At 47.9% G+C, this 24,330-nt stretch overlaps 1 protein-coding gene across 1 annotated transcript in view; it reads right to left on the reverse strand.

Moving 5' to 3' along the window:
- LOC119968659 overlaps positions 1-24,330 on the reverse strand; it is a 115,759-nt gene that overhangs the window by 88,899 nt on the left and 2,530 nt on the right. Inside the window, exons 2-11 of the mRNA XM_038801276.1 lie at positions 20,204-20,409; positions 15,863-16,000; positions 14,655-14,806; positions 13,100-13,238; positions 11,923-12,121; positions 10,730-10,808; positions 7,144-7,266; positions 5,436-5,580; positions 4,011-4,169; positions 1,947-2,023 (exon numbers count right to left, since the gene is read on the reverse strand). Coding sequence (XP_038657204.1) covers positions 1,947-2,023; positions 4,011-4,169; positions 5,436-5,580; positions 7,144-7,266; positions 10,730-10,808; positions 11,923-12,121; positions 13,100-13,238; positions 14,655-14,806; positions 15,863-16,000; positions 20,204-20,390 — 1,398 coding nt within the window. The 5' untranslated portion in view covers positions 20,391-20,409. The remainder of the gene's footprint in view (positions 1-1,946; positions 2,024-4,010; positions 4,170-5,435; positions 5,581-7,143; positions 7,267-10,729; positions 10,809-11,922; positions 12,122-13,099; positions 13,239-14,654; positions 14,807-15,862; positions 16,001-20,203; positions 20,410-24,330) is intronic.

A 24,330-nucleotide genomic window follows, 5' to 3' on the forward strand; every position in this document is an offset into this window, starting at 1 on the left:
GGGTATGGGGGAGGAAGGGGGGGGGGTTTCCTGTAGCTTCAGAAAGGTTGGGGGGATGAAGGGGGAGTCAATAAAGCAAGGGGGTCCTGAAAGGAGGATACAGAGATCATGTCTGCCGATCAAAATGGCGTTTTTCAGCAGTGGGTCGCTAACCCGTTGGCCAGGCCGGCTCCACAGAGATCGGGGCACCATTTTTGAAGGGTGCCCTGATATCTAAGTGAGCTTGAGGGTTCCCCACACATCCTACTCATCACTAACGCAACTCTAGCAGACCACAGGAACCCATCCCCCACCCCCTACAAGGGGGAACACTCTGCCATGGGGTCGCTGAGGGCCCCCACCCCTTTAGGGCCTTCCCTTTCATTCCCCCCTTTCCACCCCATCTTTCAGGACCCCCCCCCCCCCCCACCCCCCAACCTTCATGCCCTCCAACTTGTAATATCCCTCTTTCATGAACATGGCCGCCCCACAGGCCCTGATCCTTGACAGTGCCAACCTGGCAGTCTGGCATTGCCAGCCTGGCACCCAGGCAATGCCCCTGACACTCTGGCAGGGTGCTTAGTTGGTACTGCCAGGATGCTTGAGTGCCAGAGGGAGTGCCAGGGCACTGCCCTTCCCTGTCCCACCTGGGGGCTCCAATGGTCTCCGAGGCTCCTAAAGTGGTCATCACGCCTATCCCCCGCTTGTGGAGACCAGTACGAATCGGCGCCGGATGAGGCCTACCCACTTGTCTGGATGAGTGCAGCTCCACCAACATTCAATAGGCTCAACAACATCCAGGGCAAAGGTTGATTGCTTCCCCTTCCACAAGCATTCACTCCCTCCAACTCTGATGACCAGTAGCAACCGTGTGCACCATCTACAAGATGCACTGCAGGAACTCACCAAGGCTCCTGAGGCAGCACCTTCCAAACCCACGGCCACTATTATAAGCTCATAAGATATAAGAGCAGAATTAAAACATTTGGCCCACCGAGTCTGCTCACCATGGCTGATCTCATCCTGGCCTTAACTCCACCATCCTGCCCATTCTCCATAACCCTTCAACCCATTACCAATTAAAACTCTGTCTAACTCCTTGTTAGATTTACTCACTGTCCCAGCATCCACCGCACTCTGGGGTAGCGAATTTCACAGATTCACAACCCTTTGGGAAAAATAGTTTCTCCTCAGCTGTTGTAAATTTGACACTTCTTATCCTATGAATCCGCTCCATGTTTACTTTATCCATACCTTTTATCATCTTGTATATGTCAATTTGATCTCCCCTCATTCTTCTAAACTTTAGAGAGTATAAGCCTAAATGGTTTACTCTCTAATGAACTGGGAACTCAATGAGCGGAATTCTCCGACCCCCCGCAGGGTCGGAGGAATCGCCCGGGGCCGGCGTAAATCCCGCCCCCGCCGTGGCCGGAATTCTCCGCCACCCGGGAATCGGCGGGAGCGGGAATCACGCCATGCCATATGACAATCATATGACATACCCCTCATCTCTGGAATTAACCTTGTGAACCTCCTCTGAACTGCCCCCAATGCCACTGCATCTTTCCTCAAATAAGGGGGTTAAAACTGTGCACAATACTCCAAGTGTGTTCTCACCAATGCCTTGTATTGTTGCACCAACACTTCCTTACCTTCTCCATCTAGAAGGACGAGGGCAGCGGATACATGGGCGCACCACCACTTGGATGTTCCCCTCCAAGTCACTCACCATCCTGACTTGGAAATGTATCACCGTTCCTTCACTGTCGCTGGGTCAAAATCCTGGAACTCACTCTCTAACAGCACTGTGGGTGTACCTACACCACACAGACAGCAGTGGTTCAAGAAGGCAGCTCACCACCACCATTATTAAGGGTAACCAAAGATTATTTGGGACGGACAACAAATGCTGGCCTAGCCAGAGAAGGCCACATCCCGTAACAATTCATTTTGAAAAAACATACCTTGCTCGCTTGCATTAAATTGGGCAAAGTATTAAAATGTTCGCATGCCATTGCACTAAACACTTGCTGGACTTTATCTGTGGAAAGAACATAAGAATTGGCTGAATTACACTGATTGTTATAAAACACGGTATAGCATAACTTTTCCGGTGAATTGGGAACTGCACATTTTGGGAACATTAATAAAAATGTGACAAGAATTATGAATGAAAATTATGTGCTGGACGTTGCCAATTTTCCAATCGGCATTACTGATAGACTTGGAATGGTTCGAGAAAGTGAGAAATTTTATCTAAAGTAAAGCAGGATTTGCACTTCTACTACACTTTCCATAGACCTTAGAGACCCCAAATAAATGAACAGTATTTGTCTGGAGGTTAGATGCTGTGGGCATGTCAACAACTGCTGCACAGCAAGATCCCACGAGCTGTAACAATTGGTGACCAGAAGCTCTGTTTTCCTTTTAGTGATATTGGTTGAGTGACACATTTTGGCTGGATAGTTTCTCAAAATGCGAGGTATGGATGCTCTTGGTGTTGGTGTGAACGTTATGCTTCAAATTTACCAATGCAGCAGACATAACAGACGATCGCAAGTCAGAGGGAACCCGGGAGCCGGCTGAGGGCTGGAGAGTTTGGAGAAAAGTGATTGGAGGTGTGGTAGAGGGTGGGGGGGAAGAGGAGGAGGAAGGTTGGTGAGGGATTGGGGCATGGGGTACTTGAGAATCGGCGGGGGCTTGAGCGTTGTGGGACTTGGGAATTGGAGGAGTCTCAGGAGTTTGCAGGTCTTGGGAGTTGATTGGGACTGTGACTCGGGAGGAGGGAGATGGGGAGGGGTTCAGGAATTGGGAGTTAGAGGAGGGACTTGGGAGTTGGGGCGTTGGAAGTCAGGAAGGGGTTCAGGGATTGAGGGTCAAGGGAAGGGGCTCTGGAGTCTGGTGCGCCAGACTTGGAAATTGGGGTCAAGAGGCTTAGGTTCATGACTATGGGGCGAAATCCTCCCCTAGCCGGCGGGGCGGGGGGTCCTGGCGTAGCAGAGTGGCGCCAATCACTCCGGCGTCGGGCCTCCTCAAAGGTGAAGAATTCTCCGCACCTTTAGGGGCTAGGCCCGCGCCAGAGTGGCTCCCGCTCCGCCAACTGGTGCCAAAACTGGCGCCAACGGCCTTTGGCGCTACGCCACCCGGCGTCGGGGCTGGCCGAAAGGCCTTCGCCGGTCGGCGTGAGTCCGCGCATGTGCCGAAGCGTCAGCGGCCACTGACGTCACCACCGGCGCATGCGCGATGGAGGGGGGTCTCTTCCGCCTCCGCCATGGTGGAGGCCGTGACGGCGGCGGAAGAAAAAGAGTGCCCCCACGGCACGGGCCGGCCCGCCGATCGGTGGGCCCCCATCGCGGGCCAGGCCACCGTGGGGGCACCCCCCGGGGTCCGATTGCCCCACCCCCACACAGGACCCCGGGGGCCCGCTCGCACCGCCAATCCGCCGGCACAGAGGTGGTCACGTCGGCGGGAGAAGCCTGACAGCGGCGGGACTTCGGCCCATCGGGGCCAGAGAATCGCCGCAGGGGGCCCGCCGATGAGCGCAGGGCGCACTCCGATCGGCGTGGCGTGATTCCCGCTCCCGCCGATTACCAGGTGGCGGAGAATTCCGGCCACGGCGGGGGCCGGATTTACGCTGGCCCTGGGCGATTCCCCGACCCTGCGGGGGGTCGGAGAATTCCGCCCATTGAGTTCCCAGCTCAAATCAATGCAAAGCAACTTTGCGGCTGGAACTGAAAGGGAAACAAAAGATACAATAAAAGATAAAGTCTCGCGGTAGAACTCATCAGTAGAATGGAATATAGCTTTCTGATAAATTTGTTCAAGGGATGTGGGCAGATTAAAAGATTAAAAGCACTTGATGATTACAAATCATTGTGGAATTTCAAAATCATTTTTAATGCGCGTGGTTTCCAGTGGCATCAATTTTAGTTCACGCTTTCATGAAAACTGTCACCGACCGATATCAGCCGCAAAAAACTATTGATGTCTTTGCAAATTCAGCGCGGGACATGTCTTGTTTACTTTACCTCCAACTTCTTTCATCACTTGGAGTGCGGGCAGCTGTAACTTTTGAATCTGTTCTCGAATGACAGACTCGAATATTCGGTACTTTGTGAATCCGGGCAACTCTCTGCCTTGTGAATGTTTGTCGTGGTACCTGACCTTCGAGAGAGCTTCATCGTTAACTGAAAACAAGCACGAATAATAAATGACCAATCAATTAAATTAACACATCTCGAATAAAAGGCTTGCCTCAGTAATGAGACCATGCAAGGACTGGATTGTTGTAAAAAGCCATCTGGTTCACGAACGCCCTTTCACGATGGGAATCTGTCACCTTTATCTGACTAGATAGAGCCTTAGCAATGTGGTTGACTCTTAACTCCCCTCTGAAATGGTCAAGAAAACCACCCAGATTACCGAACCACAACTATATGCCATTTATAAATGGATTATTGATCATTCAGTCTACCTAGTTAGAAGAATTGGTCTTTGAATTTCATACTGTCCTTGATATTGAGGTTAAATTAATTTCTATCTTTAAAACTTGTTGAACTTTAAGGTTAATAAAACTAATCACAAGAGACATTCAATGCTTTGCCTGATCTTACCTCTGCTTAACCGAAAAAAGATAGCAAAATAAAATCCCAACACTTCCCTGGAGAAGCAGTGGCCAGTTCATAGAATCATAGAATTTACAGTGCAGAAGGAGACCATTCGGCCCATCGCCTCTGCACCGGCTCTTGGAAAGAGTGCCCTACTTAAGTCCACATCTCCACCCTATCTCCATAACCAGTAAACCCACCTAACCTTTTTGGACACTAGGGGCAATTGATCATGGCCAATCCACCTCCCCTACACATCTTTGGACTGTGGGAGGAAACTGGAGCACCCGGAGGAAACCCATGCAGCCACGGGTAGCAAAAGAGAAAATGCGGGGAAATCTCAGAAGAGCTAACGTTTCAAGTCCAGATGACCCTTTGTCAAACACGGAGGGAACACACAGACTCTGCCTAGGCAGTGACCCAGGTCAGGAATCGAACCTGGGACCCTGGAGCCGTGAAGTGACAGTGCTAACCACAATGCTACTTGCCATGCTGAGAACAGGCATCTCAACACAGTTTGGGAATGGCACCATTTTAAATATATATTTTTTAAAATTCAAACCAGAACATACATAACCATGAACGAATAATCATTCAACAAAATAACATAATCCCCACAGTTTGACATTTCCCCCCCCCGGCATTCTCGCCTTGACACTGTCCCCCCTTCCCGCCCCCCCCAACCCACTGGCAACGGGAATCGAACCATTACAACTTTACCGATTATTCCATAAGGAGAAACCGAAAGCAAGTTCGTGATCGAGAATACTTCCCTCGAAAGAACAAACTGAAAATATATTTAACAATGAAATAAGTAAGAAAGAGAACAAAATTAGTAATACTTACGTTTTACTTTCTCTAACTCCAGCTTGTTGAACCACTCTGAAAAGACCTTCCGAGAAAAGTCACACAGCTTCTTATCATTGTCGTAGTCTTTCCCGTAATCGCCCATCACTAAATTAGTGATCTCGTCACAATAAGTTAGAATTTTCTGAAATGAACAAATGGTAGTTTCATTTTACCGTCGCATATTAAGATGGGCATCGCAAACTGGGAAGATCTAACTTATAGCACCTTGGCAGAGGTATACTAACCATGCCTTTAAAACAGGTGCTTGGACCTGCTAACAACTCCTGTTTTACAATACCTGACCCAAACCAGAAAGAGCTAATCAAGAGGAACAAGTCGACATTGGCCTAAACCATCGGACCGGTAAAGTGCTCCTTGTGACTCCACATGTAAGCCATGTGCCACTGTTGATCACTGTTTGCTTGCTCCCCAGGAGTCTCCAGAACTTGAAGATTAATTTCCCGGACTCTGGTAACAAATATCTTCGGGGCATTAAATCAAAAAAGTCTTTCAACACTATTTTATTTGTTATCAAAATGTAGGTGACAGGACAGAAAAGGTTCCTTTTTAAAAATTCATTCACGGGGTGTTGGTGGCACTGGCCAAGCCAGCATTTATTGCCCATCACTTGAGAAGATGGTGATCCCTCTTTAAACGCTGAAGTCCTTGAAGTGCAGATACACCCATTGGGCTGTTCGGGAGGAAGTTCCAGGATTTTGACTCCGTGACAGTGAAGAAACGGAGATATATTTCCAAGTCAGGATGGAGAGTGACTTGGAGGAGAACCTCCAGGGGTTCCAATGTATTTGCTGCTCTTGTCATTATAGATGCCACCACACCTCAGTTGAGGGGCAAGGTTGGTAAGACCTTGGTCATGAATAACTTCACCCGGTACGGGAACAGAACTTGAGCTGCTGGCATTGCTCCACATCACAAACCAGGCATCCACGGTAGCCCAGTGGTTAGCACATTTGCTTCACAGCTCCAGGGTGCCGGGTTCGGTTCCCGGCTTGGGTCACTGTCTGTGCGTTCTCCCCGTGTCTGCGGGGGTTTCCTCCGAGTGCTCCGGTTTCCTCCCACAGACCAAAGACGTGCACGTTAGGTGGACTGGCCGTGCTAAATTGGCCGTCCAAAAAAAGGTTAGGCGGGGTTACTGGATTACGGGGATAGGGTGGAGGTATGGGCTTAGGTAGGGTGATCTTGCCAAGGGCCAGTGCAGCCTCGATGGGCTGAATGGCCTCTTTCTGCACTGTAATTCTCTGATTCTATCCAGTCAACTGAGCTGACCGACTCCCTGCAGACCAGGTATCTTTTGTATAATTTTTGCCATGTTTAAATAATGTTCTGCCAACGTGGGGCAGCTGTCCCATCAACATTGAGACACAGCAGGAAGACAGCAGTATCAGAGGGAGGAAGCAACTTCGTACTTTTGTACTTTCAACCCCCTTCCCGTTCTCCCCATCAGATTTCCACTGGGCATGATGCACTAAAATCGGGGCCTTGTCTCTATTGGCCACCCAAAGTCCTTAACTTACGTTGTTCAGGAAGAGCTTTCTCGCCTGAATGTCCGCTGGAATATCGTCTTAGAACAGAGAATAGTACAGCACAGTCTTAACTTACATTGTTCAGGAAGAGCTTTCTCGCCTGAACGTCCTCCGGAATATCGTCTTAGAACAGAGAACAGTACAGCATAATCTTAACTTACGTTGTTCAGGAAGAGCTTTCTCGCCTGAATGTCCTCCGGAATATCGTCACCCAGTTCATCCAACTTATTTTGGACTTCAATAATTTTCTCTCGAAGACTTTCCTGCATGTTTGGCAGCCAATTCTTTGCAAAGCAAAAATAAATTTGAAAGACACTGTACATGGACATACTTGCAATAGAGTCACTGAAAATGACACCTCAGACCTTTTCACGTAGTCGACCAAATTCATAGCGATGTACCAACTGTGCTTACCCTCTCCCTCCATTCCTGAAGGGCGTGTACCTTTCCTGTAGTACTTCAAAAACAGATCGCTGGTTTTTACCTGCCGTTTATCCCATGTCCCTTGGCACCCGCACAGAATATAAATCTTCTGTCCTCAGCCAGAAACATTTTAATTCTCCCAGCCTCAACAGCTTCTTGAGCAGCGAGTATGCTGTTCTGGTTGTCCCGCAGCTTTTTAGGGCCACTGATGTAAGGGCTTAGCTTTATCTTTAAGACATAATCGCTTGCTTCTGGATTCCCCCACCAGAGGAAACAGCTCTTTTGTTATTTATGCCATTGCACGAACCATCTTCAACATGGGACAACATCTAACTGTAATCAAATGGCAACCTCGACTCATGACCATATCTCAATCCTCAATAAAAAATCTGTATCATGTATGGTCGCACCCTATTTTATCCAGTGGAAGGTCTTCACCATGCAAATTACAAAGAACAGAGAAGAGTACAGCACAGGAATAGACCCTTCGGCCCTCCAAACCTCCGTCGATCATGCTGCCTTTCTAAACTAAAACCTTCTGCACGTCTGGGGTCCGTATCCTCTTCTCCCATCCTATTCATATATTCGTCAAGGTGTCTCCTAAACGTCGCTATCACACCTGTTTCCACCATCTCCCCCGTCAGCGTGTTCCAGGCATTCACCACCCTCTGTGTAAAAAACTTCTCTCGCACATCTCCTCTAAACTTTGCCCATCGCACCTGAAACCGATGCCCCCAGTAATTGACTTTTCCCATCTGGGAAAAGCGTCTGACTATTAACTCTGTCCATGCCCCTCATCGTTCCAATGAGAACAGACCGAGTTTATCCAACCTCTCCTCATAACTAATACCCTCCAGACCAGGCAATATCCTGGTAAACCTCCTCTGCACTCTCTCCAAAGCCTTCACATCTTTGTGGTAGTGTGGTGACCAGAATTGTATGCAATATTCCAATTATGGCCTAACTAAGGTTCTGTACAGCTGCAACATGACTTGTCAATTTTTATATTCAATGCCTTGACCGATGAAGGCCAGCATGCCGTATGCCTTCTTGACCACCTTATCCACATGCTTTGCCACTTTCAGTGTTCTGTGGACCTGTACACCCAGATCTCTCTACCTGTCAAAGCTCCAAAGGCTATTTACTGTATAATTCCCACCTGTATTGGACCTTCCAAAATGCATTACCTCACATTTGTCCAGATTAAACTCCATCTGCCATTTCTTCGCCCAAGTCTCCAACTGATCTATATGCATTTTGGTAGGTCTAGGTAATGCATTTTGGCAAGTCTAACATCGAGGGGAAATATACCTAAATGGTAAAACTCTCAGGAATATAGAATGCCAGAGAGATCTGTGTGTGCATGTCCACAGATCTTTAAAGGTGGCAACACAAGTGGACAAGGTAGTCAAGAAAGCATACGGAACGCTTGCCTTCATTGGATGGGGCATCGAGAATAAAAACTAGCAAGTCATGTTACAGTTGTATAGAACCTCGGTAAGGCTGCACTTGGAATATTGTGCACAATTCTGGTCGCCACACTACCAGAAGTGTGTGGAGGCTTTGGAGAGGGTGCAGAAGAGCTTTACCACGATGTTGCCTGGTCTGGTGGGTGTTAGCTATGTGGGGAGGCTGAATAGACTCGGACTGTTTTCATTAGAAAGACGGAGGTTGAGGGGCGACCTGATAGAGGTCTACAAGATTATGAGGGGCATGGATAGAGTGGATGGGCAGCCACTCTTTCCAAGGGTGGAGGGGTCAGTCACCAGGGGGCATAGGTTTAAGGTCCATGGGGCAAAGTTTAGAGGAGATGTGCGAGGCAGGTTTTTTACGAAGAGGGTGGTGAGTACCTGGAACGCATTGCCAGGGGAGGTTGTGGAAGCAGATCATTAACGGTATTCAAAAGGTATCTGGACAAATACACGAATAGGATGGATATAGAGGGATATGGCACAAGGAAGTGCCGAGGGTTTTGGCCAAAGTTTGGTATCATGACCGGTACAGGCTTGGAGGGCTGAAGGTCCTGTTCCTGTGCTGTATTGTTCTTTGTTCTTTGTATCCTGCTGAATCCTCTGACAGTCCTCATCACTATCCACAACTCCACCAACCTTTGTGTCATTTCCAAACTTACTAATCAGACCAGTTACATTTTCCTCCAAATCATTTAAGTGTACTACAAACAGCAAAGGTTCCAGCACTGATCCCTGCGGAACACTAGTAGTCACAGCCTTCCATTCAGAAAAACACCCTTCCATTGCTACTCTCTGTCTTCTATGACCGAGCCAATTGTGTATCCACCTTGCCAGTTCACTTCTGATCCCTTGTGATTTCTCCTTCTGTACCAGTCTGCCATGAGGGACCTTGTCAAAGGCTGTACTGAGGCCCATGTAGATAACATTCACTGCCCTTCCATCATCAATCATCTTCGTCACTTCCTCAAAAAACTCAACCAAGTTAGTGAGACACGACCTCCCCTTCACAAAACCGTGCTGCCTCTCACTAATAAGTCCATTTGTTTCAAATGAGAGTAAATTCTGTCCAAAAGAATTCTATCCAATAATTTCCCTACCACTGAAGTAAGGCTCACCGGCCTGTATTTTCCTGGATCATCCTTGCTATCCTTCTTAAACAAAGGAACAACATTGGCTATTGTCCAGTCCTCTGGGACCTCACCTGTCGCCAATTAGGATGCAAAGATTTCTGTCAAGGTCCCAGCAATTTCCTCCCTTGCCTCCCCCCCAGTATTCTGGGGTAGATCCCATCAGGCCCTGGGGACTTATCTACCTTAATGTTTTTCAAGAAGCCCAACACCTCGTCATTTTTGATATCGACAGGACACAGACTACGCACCCTTCCCTGGACTCATCGTCAACCAAGTCCTTCTCTTTGATGAATGCTGATGTAAAGTACTCATTTAATACCTCGGCCATTTCCTCTGGCTCCACACAGATTCCCTCCTCTGTCCTTGAGTGGGCCAACTCTTTCCCTGGCTACCCTCTTGCTCTTTATACACGGATAATAAGCCTTAAGATTTTCCTTAATCCTGTTTACCTATGACTTTTCATGATCTCTTTTAGCCCTCCTGACTCCTTGCTTAAGTTCCTTCCTACTTCCCTTATATTCCTCACGGGCTTCAATTTTCCCCAGCCTTCTAGCCCTTATGAATGCTTCCTTCTTCTTTTTGATTAGGCTCACAATATCCCTCGTTATCCAAGGTTCCCGAAACTTGCCATACCTATCCTTCGTCTTCACAGGACCTGCAGCATTGAATTCTTATCAACTGAGGTTTGAAAGGCTCAGAATAAAGAATGAAATGTGACTAACCAGGATTTGGTGAACGAGCTCACTGGTGAGCTTTTCAGACAGATGGTTGAAGGATGCCAAACCATTCTCCAGCAGTGGCCTTTGGAGACAAAGAGGAACGGATCAATATAATTTTGTAAATGAAATAGCATTTCTTTTGCTCCCTGATTTTCTTTGTTCCTTTTTCTTCCTTAGATTTCCCTGTCATGTTGGGTTGGATAACACTCCTCGGGACATTTCACTTGGGACAAGTTGTCGTCGTGATAATAAGACTCATCAGAATTAAAAGGGTGAATAGGTGACCTTTCCTCCCCAGAATGTGTGTTTGAGATTAATGTTATGTAAACAGGAAATGGTCAGAATAAATTATCATCCACTAACCCGCAGAGTGTATTTCCTCACCCAACTTGCCATTGTTCCTTATATTTTTTATCTACCCAAAGGAAACCAGTAGCCTTTTTCCACCTGCTGCTACCTAAGTAATTGAAGTCAACCCATTAATGCCAGTCACGGTCTCCCATTGAGCTTACTGGGTGAGAAATCTTTCTTCCTTGATCCCTTACCTCACTCCCTTTCCCAATCTCCAGGGAATTATTTTTTTTATTCATTCCTGGGATGTGGGTGTCGCTGGTTTGCACACCCATGAGGGCATTTAAGAGTCAACCACATTGCTGTGGATCTGGAGTCACATGCAGGCCACTGGATTATGAATCCAGTGACAATACCACTATGCCAAGGCCTCCCCATGATCCACACTTGTGTGTTTGGGATTTGCAAATATTCTGCTTATAAAAAAGGAAAATCCCCTAATTGCTCAAATTGGGAGGTAAAAAACAGACAATTTCGGAAATACCTTGAGTGTGGGTTCCATGGATCAGGCCTGCAAGCTAATAGCAAAACCCGCCATATTGTCCATTCATATCAATGGAATAGTCAATAGTTCCGTAAGGTTCATGAAATTTACCAGTTCTTCCTCTTAGCTTTTCACTCAGGCAACCCTGAAACATTAAAGGCCAACCTCTATTCCTGCCTAAGCTTAAGTTACGAGGAATAATTACTGGAGTAAAATTCTCCATGGCTGTGGTCATGGGAGGGTTGCATCTCAGCAAGACCCGTATCCTTGAGAACACCAAGTAGAATATTGATGAAAGCAAAATAGGATCTGATTACAGTAGTAAGTGAAAGTCAGGTTTGCCTTTCATGGAAAATAATACCGAAAATGTGAGTTGGTTTTCAGAAATGTGATTTCTTCCTCCAGTGCAGCATTCATTGTCGTATTCGCGTTCAGCCCCTTTTGCCCACGGCACTTGACAAGCATGTAACCCTTTTTCAGGGGAACAACTTTATTGTCAAGGATTTTAATAATGTCTTCTTCCGTACCCTTGTCAACCAAGTCCGGTTTTGTTAGAACACCTGGAACATTAAACATTAAGGGCAATTAGCGATGGCAATACATGCTGGTCTAGCCTGTGAAGCCCACATCCCTTGAATTAATGAATAAAAAAACAGTTTAGTGCCTGAAGGAATGGGTGTGCATTATAGATCTGATGAATCTCCTCTCCAATGCCCCATCTAATTATTTTTATCGTGCGGTGGGGGGGGGGGGGGGGGGGTTAGGGTTAGGGTTAGGGTTAGGGTAGCAAGCGAAAGAGTAGGCCCACTCAACGACAATGAAGGGAACATAGAACATAGAACAGTACAGCACAGAACAGGCCCTTTGGCCCTCGATGTTGTGCCGAGCAATGATCACCCTACTCAAACCCAGGTATCCACCCTATACCCGTAACCCAACAACCAGGATTTCCATCCTTCATACTGAACTTCAATTAACTGGCTGTTAAAAGCCTCCCACATGTCAGATGTGGATTTGCCCTCAAATAGTCACTCCCAATCCACACTCCCCAATTCCTGTCTAATTTGGATGTAATTGGCCCAATAAAGCACCCTCACCTGCAGGCCACTCTTGTCCTTATCCATGTCTACCTGAAATGCTGGGACAGGAGCCACGCACTGGTCGCTCAGCCGGCCCAAAGTCAGGGCCTCATGCAATCCAATCCCTCAATAGCCTGTCACATGTGTTGTTGATCCAGCCTTCACCTGTCACTCCCAGGTAAGTCAGCGGAATCAAAAGCAATGTGGGCATTTGAAAAGCGGGACAAGCGTATCCCCGGACAAGCCGGAAAGTGGAGCTGAGTCCACAAAAGATCAGCCATGATCTAATTGAATGGCGGAGCAGGCTCGAGGGGCCAGATGGCCTACTCCTGCTCCTAGTTCTTATGTTCTTATGTATCTCTCATTCTTGGTTTACACTTATACTCAAAACATTTCCGATGTCCAATACATTTCACCCTCTGCCTCCACCCAGTGTCTCTGAACCTTATTTTGATTTACCCAGTGTTCTTTCTCCTTCAGAATCGAACATCCGTGCCATCGCCAATGCTTCAGTGGTTGCAATGTCCGTGTTGCAGGGGATGACAACCAAAATAATAGTCTCCTTTTTTTTAATATAGTTTTCGATAAGTCGTTTGGTCTGGAAGATAAAAGTTATTCACGTAAATTGAGGCAACTAGCATGGAGTGGCAAAAGGCAGGCCCAGAGAGTAGCGGTAGGATTGAAATGCTATTGTTCTGATTATGTAAGCCACTGTCTCATTTAGCAAGGCACAATGGTGGGAGCAGCAACTCACAAAATAGCTTTATATTTGTACTAATGGATCTTTCATTGCGAGTCTCATAAATAATCTTAAAAGACTGAGTACGGAATTAAATCATCCTACATGTGAGGGTGTGTTTCTGAACTCCTCTATTCTCATTGTCCATCTTTTAAATCTTTCACAACTCTGGCTACGCAAGTATCCACACGTCCCCACGTGTAACTACCGTAACTGCAGTGTTGACCGGTGTGGTGAATGTAATATATAGATGTATATATGTAAATTCACACTGTCGTTGTAAGTGCAGTAGCGCCATCCTACCACTAGGGGGAGTAGCGCTGGGAGCACTCAGGAACTTGTACTGGGCTCCACCCTTAGCTCCGCCCATGACTCCTCCCCCTAGTGCAGACTAGTGACCCTTGTCCAGAGTCAGCCTGAGTTCACTACGAGTTCATCAACAGGTAACAGGCTGGCTCTGAAGTAAGTCGATTAAAGCCGAGATTCATATCGGAAACACGTGTCTGGTGAATTGATGGTTCTATCAACCGGAATCAGTGCTGACATTTGGTGTGACAGAACTGGCAATCAAATCATTTGACAGGAAATAGTTACAGAGACCTAACATTTTAGTTAGCACTCAAACGTGCTCCGCGATGTTGAGCACTTTAGCAACAGCCTGCTGTATTAATCTGTCAATAATCTCAGTTTGCTGAATTATGTAGTTCGATGGAGCCATTTAACAAATAACGTCTGTTATTGGCTCTGCTGAACTCAGCAACAATTCCCTTGCTAAACATTCCGTTCTTCTTACAGGTTAAAACCGAAAGTTAATATCAGATATCAATATTTTCCTTACAAAACTAGGCACTCACATGCTAGCAAGTTATGGACCTGCTCATATACTTCTGCACCCAATCTCTTATCATTAAAGGAGAGCTCCCTGCTATTTTACCAGCCCCCAAATTAGTCCAATGCTGAGCCCCTGTGGTGATATGATTTGCATAGCTGTCTGCCATTGGTGCAGAACACCGGCTTATCATTGGCCCTGGTCGGTCATGTGCCTCTCGACCAATTGGTTGAGACCAGTAATGTGACAGCTCTCCGATTGGTCGAGAGGCTGAGTTAACCACGCCTCCATACCGAGGTATAAATAGTCGGAACGCCCGGCGGTTGTCCATTTTATTGTAGACAACCGCAGGGCTAAGTTCTAGCTTATTAAAGCCTAACTTTTGTATAGCAACTCGTCTCTCATGCAATTGATGACTCATCAGCCCCATTATCAGGTTTCTTTACCATTTTCCCGACATCATGGGGTTGGTTTCCAACGGGAACCCTGATAATTCCAGGTAAGTCGATTAATGTTAGGTCAGGGGAATTTATCGATTCAACTTGTAAACTGATGAGCTCCGAACTTATGGATATTTCTTCAGTCAGAATGTCCTGGGCTGTAGGTAAAAAAGGTATGTTTAAAAGTGGTTCGCCAATCAGTCCGTGCCGTTCCCTTCATACAACTGACCAGATAACATCACACTTTGACCACTGAAACAACCTTTTTATTTTGAAAACTAATGTTTACCACTTAATTTACTCCCGCGAAAAAGAATGAGCTACTGGCTGGGACTTTCCACCTCAAAGGCAAGAACCATTTCTGACACTGTGACCCTGGCCTTTTGAAGGCAAGGGGCTGGATTCTCCGGTCGTCGACGCTGAAATCGCGTTCGCCGATCGGCCCGAGAATACCCGATTCCGACCAAATCGGGGGTGGCACCACTTTCGCGATACTCCGCCCCCTCCAAAGTGGCGTACACTAGAAGTACGTCACGCCACATATTGACGGCTGCAAGACATGGCCTGACGCCCGCCCCCGATGCTGTGCCCATGACCAGCCGAGTTCCCGACGGCGTCGGTCGCGTATGGTCCCATCCGTTGGGAACTAGGCGTGGCGGCTGCGGACTCAGTCCAGGGCTGCCACAGTCGGGGGAGGACCGATTTGTGGGTGGTGGGGACTGTATTAGGGGCTGGGGCACTGTGGGGGGGGGGGGGGGGGGATGCGGTCCGGGGTGCAAAAGCCAGCCCGGGGGGGGGGGGCACTATTTTGTGTGCCAGGTCCATGAGCTGCCTCCGCCATGTAGCACGGCGTGGCCACTGCAGGCTGCCGCTGTGCGCATGTGCGGCCACGGACCCGGCAATTCTCCGGGACGTATCGGCAGCTAGAGCCGGGTGCTCTATGTTGCCGACCTGCTAGCCGCCAGCAAAATGGGGAATCGATGGCCGTTTTGCACCATTTCTCTGGTGTATAACGCCACCGTTCTCACGTCGGCATGGGGATATAGCCCAGCCCAGGGACTCCTGGTGGACTGTGTCTGCAAACTCCTACTTCCTTTTCAGAGCATTCACCATGGACAGGATGGCTGTGGACTGTGGATAAGGATGTATACCTTTGCTCATCTAAAAAGAGCCTAATTACTTCCAAAGAAATATTCATTGTTATACCCTTGTACCTTTAAGAATTTCGTCTTCCACCTGATTTACATGATCCAGTGTTTTGACGTAGTCTCTATAACTTATTTGTCCTCTCCAAGGTCTATTGTCTTCAACCTTCTTTAGCTTCAACTCAAGAGGGCATCTTGTTACAACACCTGAAAATGTAGATTATAGGTTAACAAATGAATCAGTGGAAATTGTTCACTGGCTTGCTGTGCACTCTCACTGGATTTCAATCAGACAGACATACATGTCTCACTTGTGTAAGATAGCACTTACACGTCAAGCAGCCTGGAGTCTTTCTCACTAAAAGTAAGAGTAGGAATGTTGTTAAGCAACATCATGAAAAATGAGTGAGCAGACGTGATACAGGAGGTAAATGGCAATAGATTCCTGACTGTGTTAAGTGGAGAACAAGACATTGTGAGGAGCATGTTTCCTAAAGGAGTATAGAGGCTGGCAATGAATTACATGTTAGGTAATATCTGGAAGGTACGATCAAGCGTAGGATCAAGCTCGAGATCAAGGGTAATGCCTGTTTTTGTCAGCATGAATCTGGCATGTTTCTCTGGTGTGGACCATGAGCTAGATTCAATTTGAATTTCTATTGTTTTTTGGAACGTGCAAGGAGATGGATTAAGGGCTTGCCCTGTTTACTCTGCGCACTGGCTTTGTTACTCTGAGAGATAAATAACATTAAAAAAAAAATCTTAGTCCCAACGCATGGACAGACAACGCCTGTCCGTGAGGTATGTGGAGCAAACTCCACAGCACTGTGGGCACCCCTACACCTCTGGGGCTTCAGCGGTTCAAGAAGGCAGCTCACCACTACCTTCTCAATGGCAATTAGGAATAGCCAATAAATGTTGGCCCAGCCAGCGATGCCCACATGCAAAAATTTAATATTAAAAAAGGAAGGTAGGAAGATGCAGGACTGCAAAAGCCCCTGAGTCTATGTCACCTGGGCTGTCGGGGATGGGTGTGGTGGCGTGAGGGATCCGCTATATGGTTGTGAATGTGGGAGGTGTTCCATCTGGGACTAGGCCCGGGATGCTCTAAAAACGCGGTAAGTGTTGACGTCGGCGTAAACACCGGAATGTTTCACGCTGGCATCAATGGGCCTCTTGGCCCAGCGATTCTGTAGCCCACAGGGGCCAGCAAGGTGCCGGAGTGCACCGCGCTGCTCCAGCTGCTGTACGCGGCCCTGCACTGCTCACAGCTTCTGCGCCGGCGACGCAAAACATGGTGGGAGCCTCACAGTGGACTGGCACGCAAGAAGGTAGGCCTCCCCCAGATCGCTCGCCCGCCTGCCGATCGGTAGCCCTCAATCATGGGCCTGGCCGTCGTGGAGGCCCCCAACCCCCAGTCCGATCCCCCTGACCCTCGCTAGCAGGACGGCCACCGCGGCTGCGGGTCCGAGCCCGGCTGGGTGGAACCATGTTGGAACCATGCCGGTGGGAACTCGGCCGATCGACCGCGGAGAATCGCTGTGGGGGCCTCTTTCAACGGCCCCCTACCGGCGCGGCGTCGACCACGTGCGCGCGACTGGCGCCGATTCTCCAGTCGCTGGAGAATCACGTCCCGGCGTCGAACCCGATCGCGGGTCTGAGGCCCCATTCTCCTCCCCCGTGATGAGCCTTTTCGGCGCGAAGGCTCGGAGAATCCTGGCCAAGGTCTGGTGTTTAAATAGTTACTCCTGAGTTAGAAGTGTTTTTTTTTCCCTTCTAACTCTTTCAGAGTAACTATCAGTGCGAAACTGGTTTTAACGCTTCTGGACAATGGACAGATAAACCTTTACCTGGAAACTTCCAAGAGGGATTCCTCAGCGCACCATTAGGGTACCCCCCAAAAGTGATGTTAAAGATCCAGAAAGTTACGGCAATATGTCTCAACGACTAACTCCTTATCAACTATTTGGAGAATCTCTACAAAATAGGTACGTTTGTAACTCTGACTTCCAGCAAAGAAAACTAAGTCCTGTCAAGGTAGTTATTTAAAGAATTGGAGTTAGTTAAAGCGTGTGGAGGCCTGTGTCTGTACAGGCATACCCGGGTCTCCATACATTTGTAGTGGAACCTCATAGCATTAATAATAATAAAAAATAATCGCATTTACAAATATTCATTTAGTACCCCAGCCTGGCCCACTGACTCCTTCTTCATCCCTAATCGACACTCCCATTCACTCGGCTGTCCTTTCCACTCATTTCCATTTTCAATTCTCTCTATGCTTTGTATTCAGCTTGGTTCTCTATTATAGTATGAGCCTAATATTTATCATGCGCCTTCTTTCTCAATTTCATTTTTAATCTTAATATAATTTAGCGAACCCTAACTTTGAATGCCCTTCCTGTCCCTCCCTCTGTACCCAAATATGTCCTCTCTGCAGGTCTCTGACTGCTCAATGAACACCTGCCAGTCTTTGATATCATTCCACCTGGGCCCGTATCCTTTTCCACTCATATGAAAGTAATCCTGATGGAAAAAAGCGGTCTTCGATCCGACATACACTACCCGATCCTGACCTGCTGGTGACGGCAGAATGGGAACATTCGGACTTTGGGGGGGGGGGGGGGGGGTTGTGGTGTCATAACCCTCATGGGGAAACCATTAGCGATCGACCTGTGGGGCTCCTGGAGTACGAGCTTCCCAAGTCTGGGGCAGCAGCCACCCAGCTGGGGGCTGGGGCTCGTTAGAACTGAACATAAAAGGCGGCCCAGGCAGGTGCCGGGCAGTTGGCTGTTCCAATGGGGACTGTGATTATGGATAGTTGCTGCTGTGGACAGATTAACGTAATTAGTTCAAATAAATCTTTGTTTCTTAACGCTGGCTCCCTCGGTCATTGAACCTTTGAAAAGGTTAAACTTGCCACCCATGGGTTGCCCAAGGTGTTGGCCAAGATTTCACGACAACCAACGGCGTTCAACTCATTCAAACTGCTCCCTATCACCCTGCTTCAGACAGACTGGCTGAGGGAGCAATCCAAACATTCAACGCTGCCGTGAAGAAGCAGTTACCAGCCTCTCTACAACTCAGACAGGCCCGTTTACTGCTGAATGAGCCTCTGGCTGGCTTCTGCGGTCCCCCCGCCGCGTGTTTCTTGGCGGCCCATTGAAGCCACCTCACGCCGCCGGGAAACCCACAGTGTGCTGCCAGTGGGAAAAGAGAATGCCAACATGTGGAGAATTCCAGCCCTCATGTCCCGGCAGATATTACACCAGCAGAGTCATTAGAATATGGTTGGGTCTGATTTTTCTGAATTTGACAGGGAGGGTGGAAGCAAAACAAAATGCACAGAAGAAGCATCACGACCCAAAGAAACTTGAGAGAACTTTAGAGGTTGACGCTGTCGTTTATGTGAAGAACTTTGCTGCTTGTGCAAATTGGATCCCTGGAATGGTCATGGCCAAAACAGGCCCAGAATCGTATGGGATAGATGTCCAAGGATAAAGGATGAAAAAACACTCAGACCATTTGAGAAGAAGAGAACCACACACTGAAGCAGTGGGGCGGTCTACCCCTAGTCTGCCTCTCAGTGATATTGCTACAGCTGAAAGGAATGCTGCAGCAAGCTACCCTGAGGAAGGGCCCAATAATGTCCCGGGGGAACTGGGGAGACTGTCCGCTAGGATGCATCTTCACAAATCGAGAGTCAACCCATTGAAGCTCAAACCAAAGTAACCTCTACTACGGAAGCACCTCTACTGAATAACAACGCTCTCAAAGTCTCAAGAAGACCCCGGACAATTTGTTGTATAATATTGCAAATAGTTCCATTGTTATTGAAATGTGTTAATCAGGAACTTAAAGGGGGAGGAATGTGGTAGGGGACCCCTTTAAGGGGGTGAGTCCTTGGAGGGTCATGTGACCCGTAGGGCCGGCGTGCGTGAACCCTGAGGTTTTTCAGTTCATTCGGGGTTTGAAGTTGTGGAATACGGTAACCTTTATCTCAGTCTCTGTACATAGTTACGGACCTTAATTTATTTGTTAATCTATTTGGATCCCTGTTTGTCAAGATCTGTAGATGAGTAATTTTGGACTTGAAACGTTAACTCTGTTTCTCTCTCCACAGATGCTGCCAGACCTGCTGAGCTGATCCAGTGTTTTCTGTTTTTACTCCCATCCTCATTGGGCTGAAAACATACACTTCATGAAAGTTAACATGTGCACAGTTCCCGAATTCCTTTCCCTCTTTTGCCCTTTCATTACTATTCTCACTGTTCCTCACTGAATTGTCACTATTGCATGGCTCTTGAATCAATGACATTGAGGACACCTGCTCCCATTATCTCTAAAGGCCCCAGAACTTCTGAAAATAATATACGGCAGATGAATTGGACCATGAAATATTCCTCTTACCATTGCCCCTGGGGAGGGCCACATCAGAGAGCATCTCCAGCACAGAACTTTTCCCCGAGCTCTGGTCTCCAATCACAGCGATGGTGGGGAGAGAAAATTCTTTATCTATACCCATTGATCTCATCTCATCAATGATGTTAATATAATCACGGACCTTCTCCTCATACTTATCGCAAAAGATGGACATTTTCTGAAGAGCAAACACTCTGTGGAAATAAAACATGTTTCCCAATTATTGTACGCTGTGTTGATTGCTCTGAACAAATCGCCACATGAAGCCCAGGTTTGACTTGCTCAGAAGCCTGTGAAACCCGCCCTGTTTCCGTCGTATGGGATGTAGGATACTTCCCACTGAAAGTGATCTCCACCTCTGCAGCCTCGAGTCTCTCTTCAAGCAAATGCTTTCATTGACTGCTTTCATTGGGCTGAAGGTAGCTAACAATCCCTTACCTCCTACTGCACTGGCACCCAACCTTTTCAGCTACCCGGCACACTTCAACAATAAGGCAAGCAAATCCACAGCGAACCCACTTTTTTTCAGCTGAATCGATTGTTCATAACTACATTGTTGTAGCGAACTGACAGTGGCCAATCACATACAAGGGGCAGGGCCACCTGGTGTCCCGTCTCCATGGAGAGGGCACATTGCAACATTTCTGATGGGTTCCGCTTGGATACTTGTTGTTTCAGGACATTCAAAATGAAAGATTTGGAAAGGCAGCACCACAGTAGGGGCTGGTTTAGCTCACTGGGCTAAATCACTGGCTTTGAAAGCAGACCAAGGCAGGCCAGCAGCACGGTTCAATTCCTGTACCAACCTCCCCGAACAGGCGCAGGAATCTGGCGACTAGGGGCTTTTCACAGTAACGTCATTTGAAGCCTACTTGTGACAATAAGCGATTTTCATTTTTTGTCCCCCACAAGCAGCAACAGATCTGGAATAATGTTTGTTTGCATACCATTTTTTTAAATGCCCGTTTTAAATTTAAAATAATTGAATTAATCAAGACCACAGTCAGGGAGAAAGAGGGAATATTACAAACCATGTCTCACAACTGAATCGACAAAATGTTTGGCATCAAAAGTAAGAGAGAGAAAAGGATTCTGATAGAAATTGACCTGAACTGTTCAGTTGAAATTGTTAATTTTTGTTATAAAAGCTGTCGAAATTCACGTTGTTATTAGAGAAGGGGAAAACGGCGAGTGATTTGGGGTGGTATGGGAAGGGGTGGAATGGTGGCACAGTGGTTAGCACTGCTGCCCCACAGCGGATTCCTTTCCGGCCTTGGGTCACTCTCTGTGCGAAGTTTGCACATTCACCCCGTGTCTGCATGGGTTTCCTCCGGGTGCTCCGGTTTCCTCCAAAGATGTGCAGGTTAGCTGGATTGGCCAAGCCAAATTGCCCCTTAGTGTCCAAAGATGTGAAGGTTAGGTGGGGTTACGGTGGTAGGGCGGGCGGGGGGAGTGGGCCTGGGTAGGGTGGTCTTTCAGAGGGTCGGTGCTTGCAGACTCAATGGGCTGAATGGCCTTCGCCAGAACTATTGGAATTTTTGATTCTGTGGATTTCCAGCAAATCTGCTCACCACAAACTAAATATAATCTGTCCTTAGAATTTGGAGGAACATTACCCCTTTCAGCAAAAGCCTGACAAGATTACTCTTTAATTTATCGTTGCAAACAGTGGCCTGTTTAAATCTAAAGATAAACATAAATGTCTCTAATCCCACGCACCACATTTTCCTTTTCTATCTCGTTCACTCGGAACCAGCATGCCAGAAGAGCTGCAAGATATCCTTTCAATCAACATTTACACACCTGGATGCCAATGGCCCTGCACTTACAGTTATATCCCCCAAACATCAATCATTATTGAGGAGTTTTATAATAAAAGTCATTTTATTTATGACTTTGACCAAGGGAAAGTTTTTGTGCAAATACATGAACCAATGGCCAGTGGATATAAATTATATGCACCCATAAATGAGGAATTCACAAGAATTACACCAATAATCAATCGATCAATCAATCAATAAAGACACTTTCAACATGAATCCGACTGATGTAAATTGGGGAGTGGGGCTGGGAGAAGGTTATGGGGGCCGAGTGAGGATCTGAACATGAAGATAAAGGTGGACAGTAATCCTGATGTGAAATAGCTTTGCTGAGAGAGTCAGCGGCCTCTTACCTGAGACACGACTCTGGGGTTGGCACAGCTGCACAAGCGGGCAGCACGGTGGCACAGTGGCTAGCACTGCTGCCTCACAGTGCCAGGGACTTGGGTTCAATTCCGGCCTCGGGTGACTATCTGTGTGGAGTTTGCACTTCCTCCCCATGTCTGCGTGAGCTTCCTCCGGGTGCTCCAGTTTCCTCCCACAGTCCAAAGATTAGGTAGATTGGCCATGCTAAAAGTGCCCCTTTGTGTCCAAAGATGTGTCGGTTAGATGGGGTTTCGGGGATAGGGCGGGGGAAGTGGGCCTGGGTACGGTGCTCTTTTGGAGGGTCGGTGCAGACTCGATGGGACGAATGCCAGATTTAATTGGCATGCAAATTTATGCAATTAGGTTACCGGATTCGGTTTTGTTTCCGGGGCTTGCGCACAGTCAATTTGAGCTCCACATGCCCCAGAGTCATAACACAAGTGAATTAACCAATACTTGTTGTAAAAATACCTGAGGTCTTTGGCTGCCCAAGAATCACAATTACCAGGTTTGTAAATGTAAATACGAATACGGTTTATTTATAATAAGAACTATTATGCAAAATGCATACCCAGTGAGCAAAATGCTGGTTTAGCTCACTGGGCTAAATCGCTGGCTTTTAAAGCAGACCAAGGAAGGCCAGCAGCATGGTTCGATTCCCGCACCAGCTTCCCCGGACAGGTGCCAGAATGTGGTGACTAGGGGCTTTTCACAGTAACGTCATTTGAAGTCTACTTGTAACAATAAGCAATTTTCATTTTTTTTTTCACAAGCAGCAACAGATCTGGAATTATATTTGTTTGCATACCATGTTTTTAAATGAATTAATCAAGGCCACAGTCAGGGAGAAAGAGGAAATATTACAAACCATGGGCGGAATTCTCCGACCCCCCGCAGGGTCGGGGAATCGGCCAGGGCCGGCGTAAATCCCGTCCCTGCCGTGGCCGGAATTCTCCGCCACCCGGGAATCGGCAGGAGTGGGAATCACGCCCCGCTGATCGCCGTGCCTCCCGCGGTGATTCTCCGGCCCGCGATGGGCTGAAGTCCCGCTGCTGACATGCCTCTCCCGCCGACGGGAATTGCAGCACGTCCACCTCCTGACGCACCGGCGCATGTGCGGACCGGCGAAGACCTTTCGGCCAGCCCCGACGGCAGGCGGCGGGCGCCAAAGGCCATTGGCACCTTTTGGGGAGGCCTGACGCCAGAGTGGTTGGCGCCACTCTGCTACGCTGGGACCCCCCGCCCCGCCGGGTAGGGGAGAATCCCGGCCCATGTCTCGCAATTGAATCGACAAAATGTGTGGCATCAAAAGTAAGCGAGAGAAAAAGATTCTGATTCTGACAGGCCAGCAGCACGGTTCGATTCCCGTACCAGCCTCCCCGAACAGGCGCCGGAATGTGGCGACTAGGGGCTTTTCACAGTAACTTCATTGAAGCCTACTCGTGACAATAAGCGATTTTCATTTTCATTTCATTTTTCATAAAAGCAAATTACTGCGGTTGCTGGAATCTGAAACCAAAGAGAAAATGCTGGATAATCTCAGCAGGTCCGGCAGCATCTGTAGGGAGAGAAAAGAGATAATGTTTCGAGTCCAGAAGGGTCAACTGGACTTGAAACGTTAACTCTTTTCTCTCCCTACAGATGCTGCCAGACCTGCTGAGATTTTCCAGCATTTTCTCTTTGGTTGCAGTAAATACAACTGGTTAGCCATCATTTGGGCAGCACGTAGCATAGTGGTTAGCACAATTGCTTCACAGCTCCAGGATCCCAGGTTCGATTCCCGGCTTGGGTTACTGTCTGTGCAGAGTCTGTATGTTCTCCCCGTGTGTGCGTGGGTTTCCTCCGAGTGCTCCGGTTTCCTCCCAAAGTCCAAAGATGTGCAGGGAGGAGGGGGGAGGGGGGGGGGGGGGGGAGGGGAGAGTAGAGGGG

The sequence above is a fragment of the Scyliorhinus canicula genome, chromosome 7, assembly GCF_902713615.1.
Source record: "Scyliorhinus canicula chromosome 7, sScyCan1.1, whole genome shotgun sequence".
Lineage (NCBI taxonomy): Eukaryota > Metazoa > Chordata > Chondrichthyes > Carcharhiniformes > Scyliorhinidae > Scyliorhinus > Scyliorhinus canicula.